Source organism: Entelurus aequoreus, linkage group LG04, assembly GCF_033978785.1.
Source record: "Entelurus aequoreus isolate RoL-2023_Sb linkage group LG04, RoL_Eaeq_v1.1, whole genome shotgun sequence".
NCBI lineage: Eukaryota > Metazoa > Chordata > Actinopteri > Syngnathiformes > Syngnathidae > Entelurus > Entelurus aequoreus.
In genome coordinates, this window is record NC_084734.1 from 59,691,400 (window position 1) to 59,706,100 (window position 14,701).

Consider the following 14,701-nt stretch of genomic DNA (forward strand, 5'->3'; position numbering starts at 1 on the left):
GCCTCTTTGGGCCCCCCCTCCATCATGGCCCCCTCGAATCCGTCTCCTTTACCCCCCCTTTTCGGCGCCCCTGGTTCTTGGTCGGGATGGACGCAAATGACTTTCCATCATGACGTCAGCGTAAAGATGAGAACAGGTGACACAACCCGGAAGTCTGACAAATCAACGACCAAGTTTTATAATTTTAAAAATATCATTAATGTTGAATAATAATTAATTGAATCTATATATGAACCCCAGGGCGATTGGAACCAAAATACGCTTTTAAAACTGCAAGTTATGTTAAAAAAAATAACCGCGCACCACTTTCTTTTTGTGTGTCATTTGGACAACTTCCGGGCGGCGCAATGACGTCACCATCCCACCAGTGCCTCGGGTACACTGTGATGACACGTTATGACAGTTCCTCTCTGTGAGCAGAGCGGAAAGAACACTGTAAAGTGATTGGCTTGCCTACAGATAAGCCACGCCCTCTACGTCAATTTGGCCGAATCCAACATTAGCAAAGGGGAGAACGGTTTGTCGAGACATTTGATATAGAACACGAAAAATGTCAGCACATCCTAATGTGAACACGTTTAGGAATAAAAGTCCACTTTCTAAGAATAAATCACCATCTTATGCGTATTTAGTTGTTATCTGTAACACGTAGTTCAACAAACCATCCCTCTAACCCCCCCTTGAATGAGTTACCCACAGTTACACGGAATATGATGTAACACATGCCGGCTTTTTGACCCTACAGTCATAAATATTAGTCTGCCGGTAATTTGGAGAACATTCGACATTTACATCTGAATGGGTCAGTAGTAGGCAGTAAGTGATGAATCAAACTCGCCGCTGCTCAGCCCTTATGGGACAAACGTGTATATCCTCGCTGGAGGGTGGCATCACCAGAAGAGTGTTTGGTTCCGCCGCCGCTGGTCTACCCCCGGCGGAAACAAGGTGCCATTATCACCGAGGCAAAGGTGGCGAGCTGAAGAAGACTGGTCGACAGCCCAAGTCACTTGTTGAGTCCACAACGGAAAGAGTGGCCGGTACGGTATTAATTAATTAATTATTGTCTTTATTTATTATGTTATCAATTGACAATATTAGCGTCATCCGCTATTGTCGTTGTCAAGATGTTTATTGAGTATGTCATAGTCAACTCCACCTCATACATGTAGTACATAATATACATACATATCTCCAGTGAGCAATCTTGTGCTCATTTGCAATATTATTATTTAAAACAAATAAATAAATGTAATTAATAGAATACAATTAAATTTAATTAAACCAGACATATTTCAAAAGGGTAATGAGAAGAAGTATACACTTTTTGAATCCACCCTTTTTGTACATATTTACTTTAACTAGTGGATCGTGAGATCGACAGGCGGATCGGTGCGGCGTCTTCAGTAATGCGGACGCTGTATCGATCCGTTGTGGTGAAGAAGGAGCTGAGCCGGAAGGCAAGGCTCTCAATTTACCAGTCGATCTACGTTCCCATCCTCACCTATGGTCATGAGCTTTGGGTCATGACCGAAAGGACAAGATCACGGGTACAAGCGGCCGAAATGAGTTTCCTCCGCCGGGTGGCGGGGCTCTCCCTTAGAGATAGGGTGAGAAGCTCTGTCATCCGGGGGGAGCTCAAAGTAAAGCCGCTGCTCCTCCGCATCGAGAGGAGCCAGATGAGGTGGTTCGGGCATCTGGTCAGGATGCCACCGGAACGCTTCCCTAGGGAGGTGTTTAGGGCACATCTGACCGGTAAGAGGCCACGGGGAAGACCCAGGACACGTTGGGAAGACTATGTCTCCCGGCTGGCCTGGGAACGCCTCGGGATCCCCCCCTAAGGAGTTGGACGAAGTGGCTGGGGAGAGGGAAGTCTGTGCTTCCCTGCCTAGGCTGCTGCCCCCGTGACCCGACCTCGGGTAAGCGGAAGAAGATAGATGGATGGATGGATACTTTAACTAATATCCAGTTTCCTCTGCACCACATTTTATCACATTCATCCGGATCCACATAACTTAATTTGCCATTTGTCATTTCATGTGGCTTAATTGTGTAAACTGAAAACCTTCAGTACACTGTCATTTGATTAGGGACAATTATTAAAGCAGTTATTTTACCTAATTCACTAATAATCACAGTCCGCTGAACACCTACCTATATTACCACTTTGTTAACTTCACCTACGTTTTCACTTTTAGGTATGTATGATCATTTTTTTAATTACTATAAAATCATACTCGTTGGCTGAGGATAATCGATACTGTGCTAAACAAAACATTTTATGCTTTTATTCATGGTTTGAGACTGAATTGAATACAGTGGTACATCAATTTGAGTGTTTTGAGATAAGCGCTGACTCTCTGTTAATTTTCTGGCTTTAAATTACAGGCAAAAATTAGAGTTAGAAGTATCCCCATCCTTAGTGGGTGTAACAAATGTCACAGCTAGCAATAACCTCTTCACTAGCGATGGAGATAACTTTGTGGGATGGAAGAAAATGAGTGTAAAGGACAGTACTGAGAAGAAATGGAATTAAAGAAAAAAATCATCAAAAACAGGACCTTGGCAAATCCGTTGGAGCGTATCACTTACAATCTGCACCATGCTGAAGCGGAATGAGTCTAACACCAACCAAAGGATGTCGAAACGGCAAACATTTATCCATGAAAACATGGAAAAGCTGCTGATGGTGTGTTTAACGTAGAAGCAGCTAGAATGAGACTTTGTAGAATTCCACTCCCAAAGATAAATGCTGTAGATTATTATTTCATTACTTCATTTTCTTTTTAAAAGGCATGTTACATGTTAAAATTGTGCTGTCAAGCACCAATTAATTTCATTAAAAATAATCTCAATGGGAGACGTTGATTTGAAGATACTATTGTTTTGAGTTAAAAGCTCTGTCACAAAACCAATTATGCTTGTAAGTTGAAGTTCTACTGTAATAGGGAATCTGGAAGTGTGTTCTCAAGAGCAAATTAACCACTGGAAATGTGAAATGGTTTGGAAATTACCCAATGTCTTCTGAGCCACAATTCCATTTGTTTAAGCTATATCTGAGTTAAATGTTGATTGGAGGTGCAATTCTTTTTTTTTTTTCGCAATCATGAACTGTAACAGAGAAAGGATGCTGTCTGTTTAAGCTGCCTTTTTCTACTTCCTATCACTGGGATGTTTACACATGCAGTTGGCTTGTTAATTGAAATGTAGAGAATTGCTGTGTTAAACAATGAAGTTTATAAGCAAGTTGTTTTTAGTACAGTAACTGTTCTTTTTTTTCTTTTTTTTTTTTACTATCGTTATCAGCCAATCAGAAGTTGATCGGGGAGTGGGTTTTTGAAGAGGTTTTGGCATAAAATAAGATTGCAGGATTCTGTGAAAAATGTGAATCACAATTTTCTTGGTTTTCTTGGCCTGGTTCAACCCCTGTGTATGCGTTACACTAAGAATGGAAATTAGGGAGGTACGACAAACGATCAATCCAACTTATTATTTTTATGTTTTGAGTTTCGTGCTTCTTGCGGTTGTAATTAAATGATAAATGGGTTATACTTGTATAGCGCTTTTCTACCTTCAAGGTACTCAAAGCGCTTTGACAGTATTTCCACATTCACCCATTCACACACATATTCACACTGATGGCGGGAACTGCCATGCAAGGCGCTAACCAGCACCCATAACTCCAATCTTTACTGGAAGTCTCAAATGGGATTGGCCTGGTTGGGTTATGCAACTGTCTTGTTAAGATGGCATGCGACGAGATACATGGTGGTTAAATTTAGCAGTCATACAAACTAAGCATTTCAACCGAGTTATATTTAAAGGCCAAATACTTCAGCACCTAAGTTAATTTATTACAAGTTCACCATACATTGTTGTTATGTAAGACTGGATATGCAGCTGCTCTTGTTAAATGGTAAATACCTCATGTATGAACATTGAACTTTGAAACTCTCCAAAGCACTGATCAACATAACCACAGGTAGACCGCAGAGGTGTAAACATATGAAAATTTCACATCATGGTTATTATGACCAAATTTATCATGGTTATCAACGATAATAATAATTATTATCACCATATTGCTGTGCTCAAAAAGTATTTATACACACACTGAAATCTTTTAACCAAGACACACAATATATTTTCTTTGGCAGAAGAAACATTCAACATTGTTCTGGCTTCTTAAGAGCCGTAATCATTTTGTTTGAATGTTTAAAATAACATTTAAAAAACTTTAAAGGTAACTTTTATTAAAAAGTAAAGTTAAAGTACCAATGATTGTCACTCACACACTAGGTGTGGCAAAATTATTCTCTGCATTTGACCCATCACCCTTGATCACCCCTTGGGAGGTGAGGGGAGCAGTGGGCAGCAGCGGTGGCCACGCCCGGGAATCATTTTGGTGATTTAACCCCCAATTCCAACCCTCGATGCTGAGTGCCAAGCAGGGAGGTAATGGGTCCCGTTTTTATAGTCCTTGGTATGACTCGGCCGGGGTTTGAACTCACAACCTACCGATCTCAGGGCGGACACTCTAACCACTAGGGCCTAGTGGTTTATCTTTTTATGTTTAGGTTTTTATAGTGTTGATGCACGCTTCACTTCTAATTGATTTACACATGGGTTCACTTCCTGTTGTAGACATGTCCGTGTATGGCTTTTCACAGCTATGACTCTGTACTAAGAGAGCACAGCCTGTAGCCTGCACAAGTATAGTTGCTCAGACATTGTTTATGGGAGTTCCCCACCAAAAAAATGCAACAAAAAAAAAGGTGCAATAAATAGCACCAAAAGCATAATGCAATGGGAAACAGCTGAAATGTTGATATTAATAACAAATCAACTCTTTGTCTTAATATGTATCTTTATATCTATCATTTGTTAAGCCTTTTTACAAAATAAAATAAATGAATGGTAAATGGGTTGTACTTGTATAGCGCTTTTCTACCCCTTTTTAAGGAGCCCAAAGCGCTTTGACAGTATTTCCACATTCACCCATTCACACACACATTCACACACTGATGGCGGGAGCTGCCATGCAAGGCGCTAACCAGGACCCATCAGGAGCAAGGGTGAAGTGTCTTGCCCAAGGACACAACGGACGTGACTAGGATGGTAGAAGGTGGGGATTGAACCAGTAACCCTCAGATTGCTGGCACGGCCACTCTCCCAACTTCGCCACGCCGAATGAAAATAATAACGTCAAAGTACAGGAGATTCCACACAAACTGACTCAGATTGGCCGTCTGCACCTAACAGCCAAATAAGAAAAAACTTAGTGTTTAATCACAGCCATCACAAAAGGCCCTTTTCCAGTGTCGCAAAAGGCACGTGTAAAAAGCTAATATAAGGTTCCTGCTTTTTACAGATCATAGATAAGAACGCGTACATCATATGCACTTCTGAATGTGTGAGCGCACACGTTGTATTACAGGCTCACAAATCTGGATGCGCTCGCTCAAATCTTACGCGCAGAAGTGTCGCAAAAGTCTCGTGTAAGTAGTCAGCCTATCGAAGGTTTTTTCTGATTAGGGACCGACAGACAACTTAAAACACACTAACGCGGATCTAAAACCCGTACGGTACGCGCATTACCATGAATTGATTAACGTGGACCCAGACTTAAACAAGTTGAAAAACGTATTCGGGTGTTACCATTTAGTGGTCAATTGTACGGAATATGTACTGTACTGTGCAATCTACTAATAAAAGTTTCAATCAATCAATCAATCAATCCGATTACACACACTTGGACTGAAATACAGACACACACATTAGTACACACGCATGTGAATTGGATTACATGTGCACAGATTGAGATACACGTTTGCAAATAATTTTTCTACAATAGTACTTCCTTAGTAAATAACAATATACTGTATAAAGAATAGATGTCAGTGTTTATCCCACGGTGGCAGCACGGTGGAACAGGGGTTAGTGCATGTGCCTCACAATACGAAGGTCCTGAGTAGTCCTGAGTTCAATCCCAGGCTCGGGATCTTTCTGTGTGGAGTTTGCATGCTCTCCCCGTGACTGTGTGGGTTCCCTCCGGGTACGCCGGCTTCCTCCCACCTCCAAAGACATGCACCTGGGGATAGGTTGATTGGCATCACTAAATTGGCCCTAGTGTGTGAATGTGAGTGTGAATGTTGTCTGTCTATCTGTGTTGGCCCTGCGATGAGGTGGCGACTTGTCCAGGGTGTACCACACCTTCTGCCCGAATGCAGCTGAGATAGGCTCCAGCACCCCCCTCGACCCCAAAAGGGACAAGCGGTAGAAAATGGATGGATGGATGTGACAATACAGTGACAACACGAACACTTCGGGTTGAGGCTAACAACTACACAAATGGCATGTCACTGACTACTTTTACAGCATGTAACAAAGTACTGCCTGCTTTATTTCACATTTATCCAACAAAGTCTCAGGAGTAAGCAGCTGAAGTCGCCGCTTCGAGTCGGTCTGATTACTTCATACTCCTCTGTAAATACGTTTAAAAGAGTTTGTCCACTTCTCGTAGCTTTGCATACCGAAATGAAGTTTGTAAAAATTAATAAACATTATTTAACTGCGTATAGTTTAAAGACTACGGCTGAGTAAAAACGCTGCAAGATAGTTTCACTGATCAACATTCAACACAGATGCCCCACAAAAGTCGAACGTTCCTTTTGTTCTTTTTTCTATTCTTTGTCAAATATGTCGGGAATACACAAGAAATAGGAAATAAAAAAATTGTCATCGCATACTACGTAAAGTTGGTTGTGTATTCGAAAAATACGTTTTGGGAACGCCCCCAATCAGCGGTCGACAGCACAGCCCGCCCCCTCACAAGTGCCATGCAGGAACCTAGCTGGGAAGAACTAAAATTAGTTCAGCCACTTCCGTCTGTCCAGAAATACACTTAGGAATGCAATAAAAGCTAGTAGTAGTCTCTCACCTCGAGTGTAGCAGTTGACAATTGCACAAGTCTTCAGCATGATCAATATCACTGGATGAATAATCAGAGAGCGTGATACAAACAAAGCCTTATAATATGGCCAACAGCAATGCATTGTGGGAAATGTAGAAACATCCTAACCCTTTTATACACAGAGGAATACAAGACAGAGGTGTTTTTTTACGGTGCGTTTAAGGACCACTAAACAGATCAGATTTTATTGGTTACGCACTTTTCATTTAAATAAATCTTAAAGCGCTGCAGTACAAATCAATATTTAAACAATAAAAGCTTAGCTAATAACACAGAAAAAATACTCAGACTAAAACACTATCAGTGAAGCATAAGAAACACAAAACAAGCAAAATAGTGGGTTTTCTAACTGTGTCTATTTATTATAAAATACTTGGTGAAAAGATTTAAGATAAGATAAGAATCATTATTGTCGTCGTACAAGCATATACAGTACACTAGTTCAGCGAAATTGGGCACAGTTTACCTCGTCAATGCAGAATCGGTAAATAATAAGTAAATTAAGAAAAAAATATAAAAATCTATTTGAAAAAAAAAAATTTAGAGGGAAAATATAAAAACTGGAATCTTATACACTGATTATACACATTTTACATTTGACAGCAGATTATTGTACAAATTAACACAATAACAGTTTCTGTGTGTGTATAAGTATTTTTTTTAGCACATTCAGCAATACTGCAATAATAATGATAACCGGGATAATTTTGGTAACGATTATCAGAATGACATTTTCAAATCTCGGTACTAGTGTGATTAGGTTTTGGTCAAAAATGTCAAAAGACCAAATATGTCCCGGTTTTCATACAATACACTGTCTCAGGTTGGGTATGATTAAATATAAGTTGGTGCCTCAGGTTATACAGTATATAAATACAGTATGTATGTATATATATATATATACTGTATATACTGTGTATATATATATATATATATATATATATATATATATATATATATATATATATATATATATATATATATATATATACACACAGTATATATATATATATACAGTATATATATATATATTAGGGCTGCAACTAACGATTATTTGATAATCGATTAATCTGTCGATTATTACTTTGATTAATCGATTAATATTTGGATAAAAGAGACAAACTACATTTCTATCCTTTCCAGTATTTTATTGAAAAAAAACAGCATACTGGCACCATACTTATTTTGATTATTGATTCTCAGCTGTTTGTACATGTTGCAGTTAATAAATAAAGGCTTATTTCAAAATAAAAATACAAATAAAATAATATATATTAAAAAAAAATGCCTCTGCGCATAGCATAGATCCAATGAATCGATGACTAAATTAATCGCCAACTATTTTTATAATCGATTTTAATCGATATAATCGATTAGTTGTTGCAGCCCTAATATATATATATATATATATATATATATATATATATATATATATATATATATATATATATATATATATATATATATATACACACACACACACATACATACATATACTCAAATCTCATCCGCCTCAACAAAAACGATCCTAAATTTCTGTTTAGTACAGTAGCATGGCTAACCCAACAAGGGACTCCTCCCAGTAGCTCCACCCACTCGGCAGATGATTTTATGAATTTCTTTAATAAGAAAATTGAACTCATTAGAAAGGAGATTAAAGACAACGCATCCCAGCTACAACTGGGCTCTATTAACACAAATACGACTGTATATACGACGGACACTGCCCTCCAAAATAGTCTCTCTATTTTTGATGAAATAACATTAGAGGAATTATTACAGCGTGTAAGTGGGATAAAACAAACAACATGTTTACTTGACCCACTTCCTGGGAAACTTATCAAGGAACTGTTTGTATTATTAGGTCCATCAGTGTTAAATATTATAAACTTATCACTTTCCTCCGGCACTGTTCCCCTAGCATTCAAAAAAGCGGTTATTCATCCTCTGCTCAAAAGACCTAACCTCGATCCTGACCTCATGGTAAACTACCGACCGGTCTCCCACCTTCCGTTTATTTCCAAAATTCTCGAAAAAACTGTTGCACAGCAGCTAAATGAACACTTAGTGACTAACAATCTCTGTGAACCTTTTCAATCCGGTTTCAGGGCAAATCACTCTACGGAGACAGCCCTCGCAAAAATGACTAATGATCTATTGCTAACGATGGATTCTGATGCGTCATCTATGCTGCTGCTTCTTGATCTTAGCGCCGCTTTCGATACCGTCGATCATAATATTTTATTAGAGCGTATCAAAACACGTATTGGTATGTCAGACTTAGCCTTGTCTTGGTTTAACTCTTATCTTACTGACAGGATGCAGTGCGTCTCCCATAACAATGTGACCTCGGACTATGTCAAGGTAACGTGCGGAGTTCCCCAGGGTTCGGTTCTTGGCCCTGCACTCTTTAGTATTTACATGCTGCCGCTGGGTGACATCATACGCAAGTACGGTGTTAGCTTTCACTGTTATGCTGATGACACTCAACTCTACATGCCCCTAAAGCTGACCAACACGCCGGACTGTAGTCAGCTGGAGGCGTGTCTTAATGAAATTAAACAATGGATGTCCGCTAACTTTTTGCAACTCAACGCTAAGAAAACGGAAATGCTGATTATCGGTCCTGCTAGACACCAACATCTATTTAATAATACCACCTTAACATTTGACAACCAAACAATTAAACAAGGAGACTCGGTAAAGAATCTGGGTATTATCTTCGACCCAACTCTCTCGTTTGAGTCACACATTAAGAGTGTTACTAAAACGGCCTTCTTTCATCTCCGTAATATCGCTAAAATTCGTTCCATCTTGTCCACTAGCGACGCTGAGATCATTATTCATGCGTTCGTTACGTCTCGTCTCGATTACTGTAACGTATTATTTTCGGGCCTCCCTATGTCTAGCATTAAAAGATTACAGTTGGTACAAAATGCGGCTGCAAGGCTTTTGACAAAAACAAGAAAGTTTGATCATATTACGCCTATACTGGCTCACTTGCACTGGCTTCCTGTGCACTTAAGATGCGACTTTAAGGTTTTACTACTTACGTATAAAATATTACACGGTTTAGCTCCAGCCTATCTCGCCGATTGTATTGTACCATATGTCCCGACAAGAAATCTGCGTTCAAAGAACTCCGGCTTATTAGTGATTCCCAGAGCCAAAAAAAAGTCTGCGGGCTATAGAGCGTTTTCTATTCGGGCTCCAGTACTCTGGAATGCCCTCCCGGTAACAGTTAGAGATGCTACCTCAGTAGAAGCATTTAAGTCCCATCTTAAAACTCATTTGTATAATCTAGCCTTTAAATAGACCCCCCCTTTTTTAGACCAGTTGATCTGCCGTTTCTTTTCTTCTCTCCTCTTCTCCCCTGTCCCTTGCGAGGGGGAGTTGCATAGGTCCGGTGGCCATGGATGAAGTGCTGGCTGTCCAGAGCCGGGACCCCGGGTGGACCACTAGCCTGTGCATCGGTTGGGGACATCTCTGCGCTGCTGACCCGTCTCCGCTCGGGATGGTTTCCTGTTGGCCCCGCTGTGGACTGGACTCCCGCTGATGTGTTGGATCCACTGTGGACTGGACTTTCACAATGTTATGTCAGACCCACTCGACATCCGTTGCTTTCGGTCTCCCCTAGAGGGGGGGGGTTACCCACATATGCGGTCCTCTCCAAGGTTTCTCATAGTCATTCACCGACGTCCCACTGGGGTGAGTTTTTCCTTGCCCGTATGTGGGCTCTGTACCGAGGATGTCGTTGTGGCTTGTACAGCCCTTTGAGACACTTGTGATTTAGGGCTATATAAATAAACATTGATTGATTGATTGATATACACGCGCACACACACACACACACACACACACACACACACACACACACACACACACACACACACACACACAGACACAGACACAGACACACGCGCACACACATTCACACACATTCCATCAGCTCTGAACATACTCTTCCTTTGAACGTCCTGTCCCACATCCCCTGGTGATTGTGCAAATGAAGAAACCTGATTGTTCATTTCCGATTCTCTTTCTTTCTCTTCATGTCTAAGAGAGACTTACTGTGTCTTCCGGCTCATCTGTCATTCTGCAAGTTTGAGGGGGTGGGAGGACATACACGCTTCAGAATAAAAATGTTTGAAGGATTAGGTAATTGGTAAGAGAGTGAGAGAGAGACTATTGACAGACAGAGGCAGACTCAAGCACTTTGTAGGAAGAATAGGGTGTTTGCTGGAACATGAAGACAGCAGGTAAGACTTTAAACATGATAGTTACTTTCATGTATTCACAGTATTAGCCCTTTTTACAGACTGATCACTAAGGCTTTGTATTTGTTTGTTTGCATTGTGATGTGTAAGTCACAGTAAGAACTTTCCAGACTCGTTGCATTTACACATCAGGGCTAATGATTATTATGTAAGTGCAAATGTGATTGTTTTCTTGTGCTTTACATTTTTAATATGATTCAGTTGTTGTTGATAATAATTACCTTTTGAAAAAATGTTGTTTTCAAAAACTTCCAATCCCAATTAACATTTTTTTTATATAACATTTAAAACCATTTTGGGTTGTACCTTTTTTTTAATCTGGAGTACGTGTGATGAGAGTTAACCTGACTCTCGCCAGATCCTTGTAGTTCGCTGAGCTCCACACAAGGATCTGGTATCGAAGGCAATGCAAACTCCTTCAAGAGAGCAAAAATTAATGAAACAATCAGGATCGCCGTGCGGGATTTCATAGATGTGACGTAGCGCCGAAGCGACTGTTTGATTCAAACAACAATGGCGGCACGCAGCGAGGAGTCGTGTGCTAACATTGATTCTGCTATTGCAACTGTTTTGTCGAATCTATCAAATATTAATTCTTTAAAAGATGAACAGAGAACTTTTCGCTCTGTCGTTATCCAATATGTCGGCTGTTCTGTTTTGGATTTCCCAGCGTCGCTCTCATCAGCGTCACGGGTTGATTTCGAAGTGAGTGTTAGAAGTAGCATGTCATTCGAGATAACGGACAAGTGGTTTATCCAATCACATACAATGATTTTTTTACAAGGCCCCGCCTTCTGAAATACATCTCCTATTGAGAAGTCCCAGATCCTTGTGTGGAGCTCAGCGAACTACAAGGATCTGGCGAGAGTCAGGTTAGACGAGAGTAGTCTTCTCCAAAACAACTGTTGTAAAATGTTGTTGTAAAAGTCTGATCGCCTTCTGTTTTGTCTGAAATGTTCCGATTTGGATTTCTGCCGATGGCTGATTAAGTGCCTTCAAATTAGCCAAACTAACCCACTATATGTTCATTTTAGGGGTAAAAAAATGAAAGGATGTCCGAGTACCCAGAGATAAGCCGTATTAGCACAGGTAGAATGGGCAAACTCCACACAGAAGGGCCGAGCTGTGTTTTGAGCCCAGCTTCGAGTTATGTAGGTCCAGTGCTGCTGTAGGTGTTCTCATGTCATGTCATTGTGGACTAAGATGCTACATGCTTTTATCAACTTATCCACTGAAACGGATTGTTCTGTATTGATTAGTGTGTTCTATCATTAACTACAAAGTTGCTTTAAAAAGTGAAAATTAGCTTTGTTTCTATCTAAACCTTAGAAGTCCACCATTCTTTGAAGTTAGCTTCTTCCCCTATTATCCTGATATCACCAGTATGTAATGTTTGCAATTGTTCTATTTTTTCCATTCCTATGACACAATACATGTTTTGTCCTTCTACTGTCCTTTCTAGTTTTTCCAATGGGCAGCAAAGCCAGCAGGTTAAGTACATTGGCTCAGACGCTGAACAGCACCCCCATGGATCAAACAGAACAGAATCTAAACCCAGAAGACTTTGTTGAGCTTGACCCCGACCAGCTGCTAAGGGAGTGTGAGGAAGCCCTCCAGAGGCGTCCAGCCAGGCCCCACAGAGATCTGGTGTATCCCAAGGGAGCCGCACACTTCCGCCACCAGCCCGGCCCCTCCATACGAGTGATGCAGTGGAATATACTTGCACAAGGTAGACACATAAATAATCACCCTACCAATATCTGTTCATGTATACTGTAGGGAATTTAAGTATTCGGGTACAATCTGCTCAATGTATTCTGCACCTTGCTCAAGTATAGCTTAACTAGTACTAGTGCTCAGTGCTATACACTGCAAGAGGTGTGCTTGGGTTTTGTAGGATTGCTCATTTGTTATTTTGCATTAAGCTTGCTTCAGTTTAGATTTTGTACTGACACTTTGTTTGTTCACACTTTCCAGCACTAGGTGAAGGGAAGGATGGATTTATTCGGTGTCCTCTGGAGGCCCTCAACTGGAAGGAAAGGAAGTATCTCATCCTGGAGGAGATCCTCAACTATCGCCCTGACATTGTTTGCCTGCAGGAAGTTGACCATTACTATGACACTTTCCAGCCAATCATGGCCAGCCTAGGTTACCATGGGAGTTTCTTGGCCAAGCCTTGGTCTCCTTGTCTAGATGTAAAACAAAACAATGGACCCGATGGTTGTGCATTGTTCTACCGCCTCTCGCGTTTCTCCCTGCAGACTTCAGTTCATTTGCGGCTGTCAGCAATGATGTTACCCACCAACCAGGTAGCCATTGTGCAAGTACTGAACTGCCGGCTAACAAGTCGGCGACTCTGTGTGGCTGTTACGCATTTAAAAGCTCGAAGTGGCTGGGAAAGGCTAAGGAGTGCACAGGGTGCTGACCTGTTACACAGCTTACGAAACATAACTTCCAGGAGTGGAGGAACCCAGGATCTGCAGTCATCAGAGGCAGATCCGCTAGTTGTATGTGGAGATTTCAATGCAGAGCCCTCAGAGGATGTTTATCGCCACTTCAGATCATCCCCGCTTGGCTTGGACTCTGCTTATAAGCTGCTGAGTTCTGACGGACAGACAGAGCCACCTTATACTACGTGGAAGATCCGCCCCACCGGAGAAAGTTGTAGCACACTTGATTATATCTGGTATACTCGTAATGCTTTGAGTGTGGACTGCCTGTTGGATATTCCTACTGAAGATCAGATTGGTCCAGACCGCTTACCCTCGTTTCACTACCCCTCAGACCATTTATCACTGCTTTGTGACATCCGCTTCAGAGAGGGTTAGTGTGCACCGACAACCGCAGAGCAGCCACACCTAGTAAGATGAGTGATAGTGGAGTTATTTATTATAGGATAATATATGCTCCAACCAAAATAGGCATTGGAACACAGTACAACTGTTATTATTCAGTGAGGTTTTTGACATAATTTGAAGACTGATTTCTTGAAATTTGAACATGTTCAGGTTTATTTTCAATGAACAGCTACTGAAGTTAAGTCGATTCTATTATTTATTATTATGATTGAGATTTTAAAGTTGTTTCCTAAATACCTTCCAGACCAATTGTATTTATTGTTATTAGCAATATTTTTATATTAATCTAAAATATTAATTGAAACAGAAGGCTTTGATTTTACATCATACTACATATTATTGCAGAAATAAAATACTGTGGTATTTTTTACTTGTTTGTCCTTTTTTGTTATGTCATAACTGATAAACATCTTTACTCTCAATTAGTGAGACTCCTACACTCAGCAATTGATGTGTACTCCAGTACATAACATCTGTGTTTTTCCAAAAGTTAAAAGTTTTTAATGAAAGGAACAATTTAGGTAAATCACACCATTTGTTGTTGCTCAGAACTATACATAGCATTGAAGAAATTTTTTTTTTGTGTAAATAAATGT

At 40.4% G+C, this 14,701-nt stretch overlaps 1 protein-coding gene across 3 annotated transcripts; it reads left to right on the forward strand.

Moving 5' to 3' along the window:
* The first annotated feature begins 700 nt into the window (after positions 1-700).
* nocta (nocturnin a) lies at positions 701-14,458 on the forward strand. 3 transcript variants are annotated; one of them, XM_062045377.1, is made up of 3 exons: positions 701-1,037; positions 12,710-12,976; positions 13,225-14,458. In XM_062045377.1, the coding sequence occupies exons 1-3, from the start codon at positions 824-826 to the stop codon at positions 14,073-14,075; spliced, it is 1,332 nt and encodes a 443-aa protein (XP_061901361.1). In that variant the 5' UTR covers positions 701-823; the 3' UTR covers positions 14,076-14,458. The 3 variants fall into 3 exon arrangements, with proteins under 3 accessions (XP_061901361.1, XP_061901362.1, XP_061901363.1); XM_062045378.1 differs by lacking the exon at positions 701-1,037 and adding an exon at positions 10,873-11,229; XM_062045379.1 differs by lacking the exon at positions 701-1,037 and adding an exon at positions 11,981-12,119.
* The last annotated feature ends 243 nt before the right edge of the window (positions 14,459-14,701 follow it).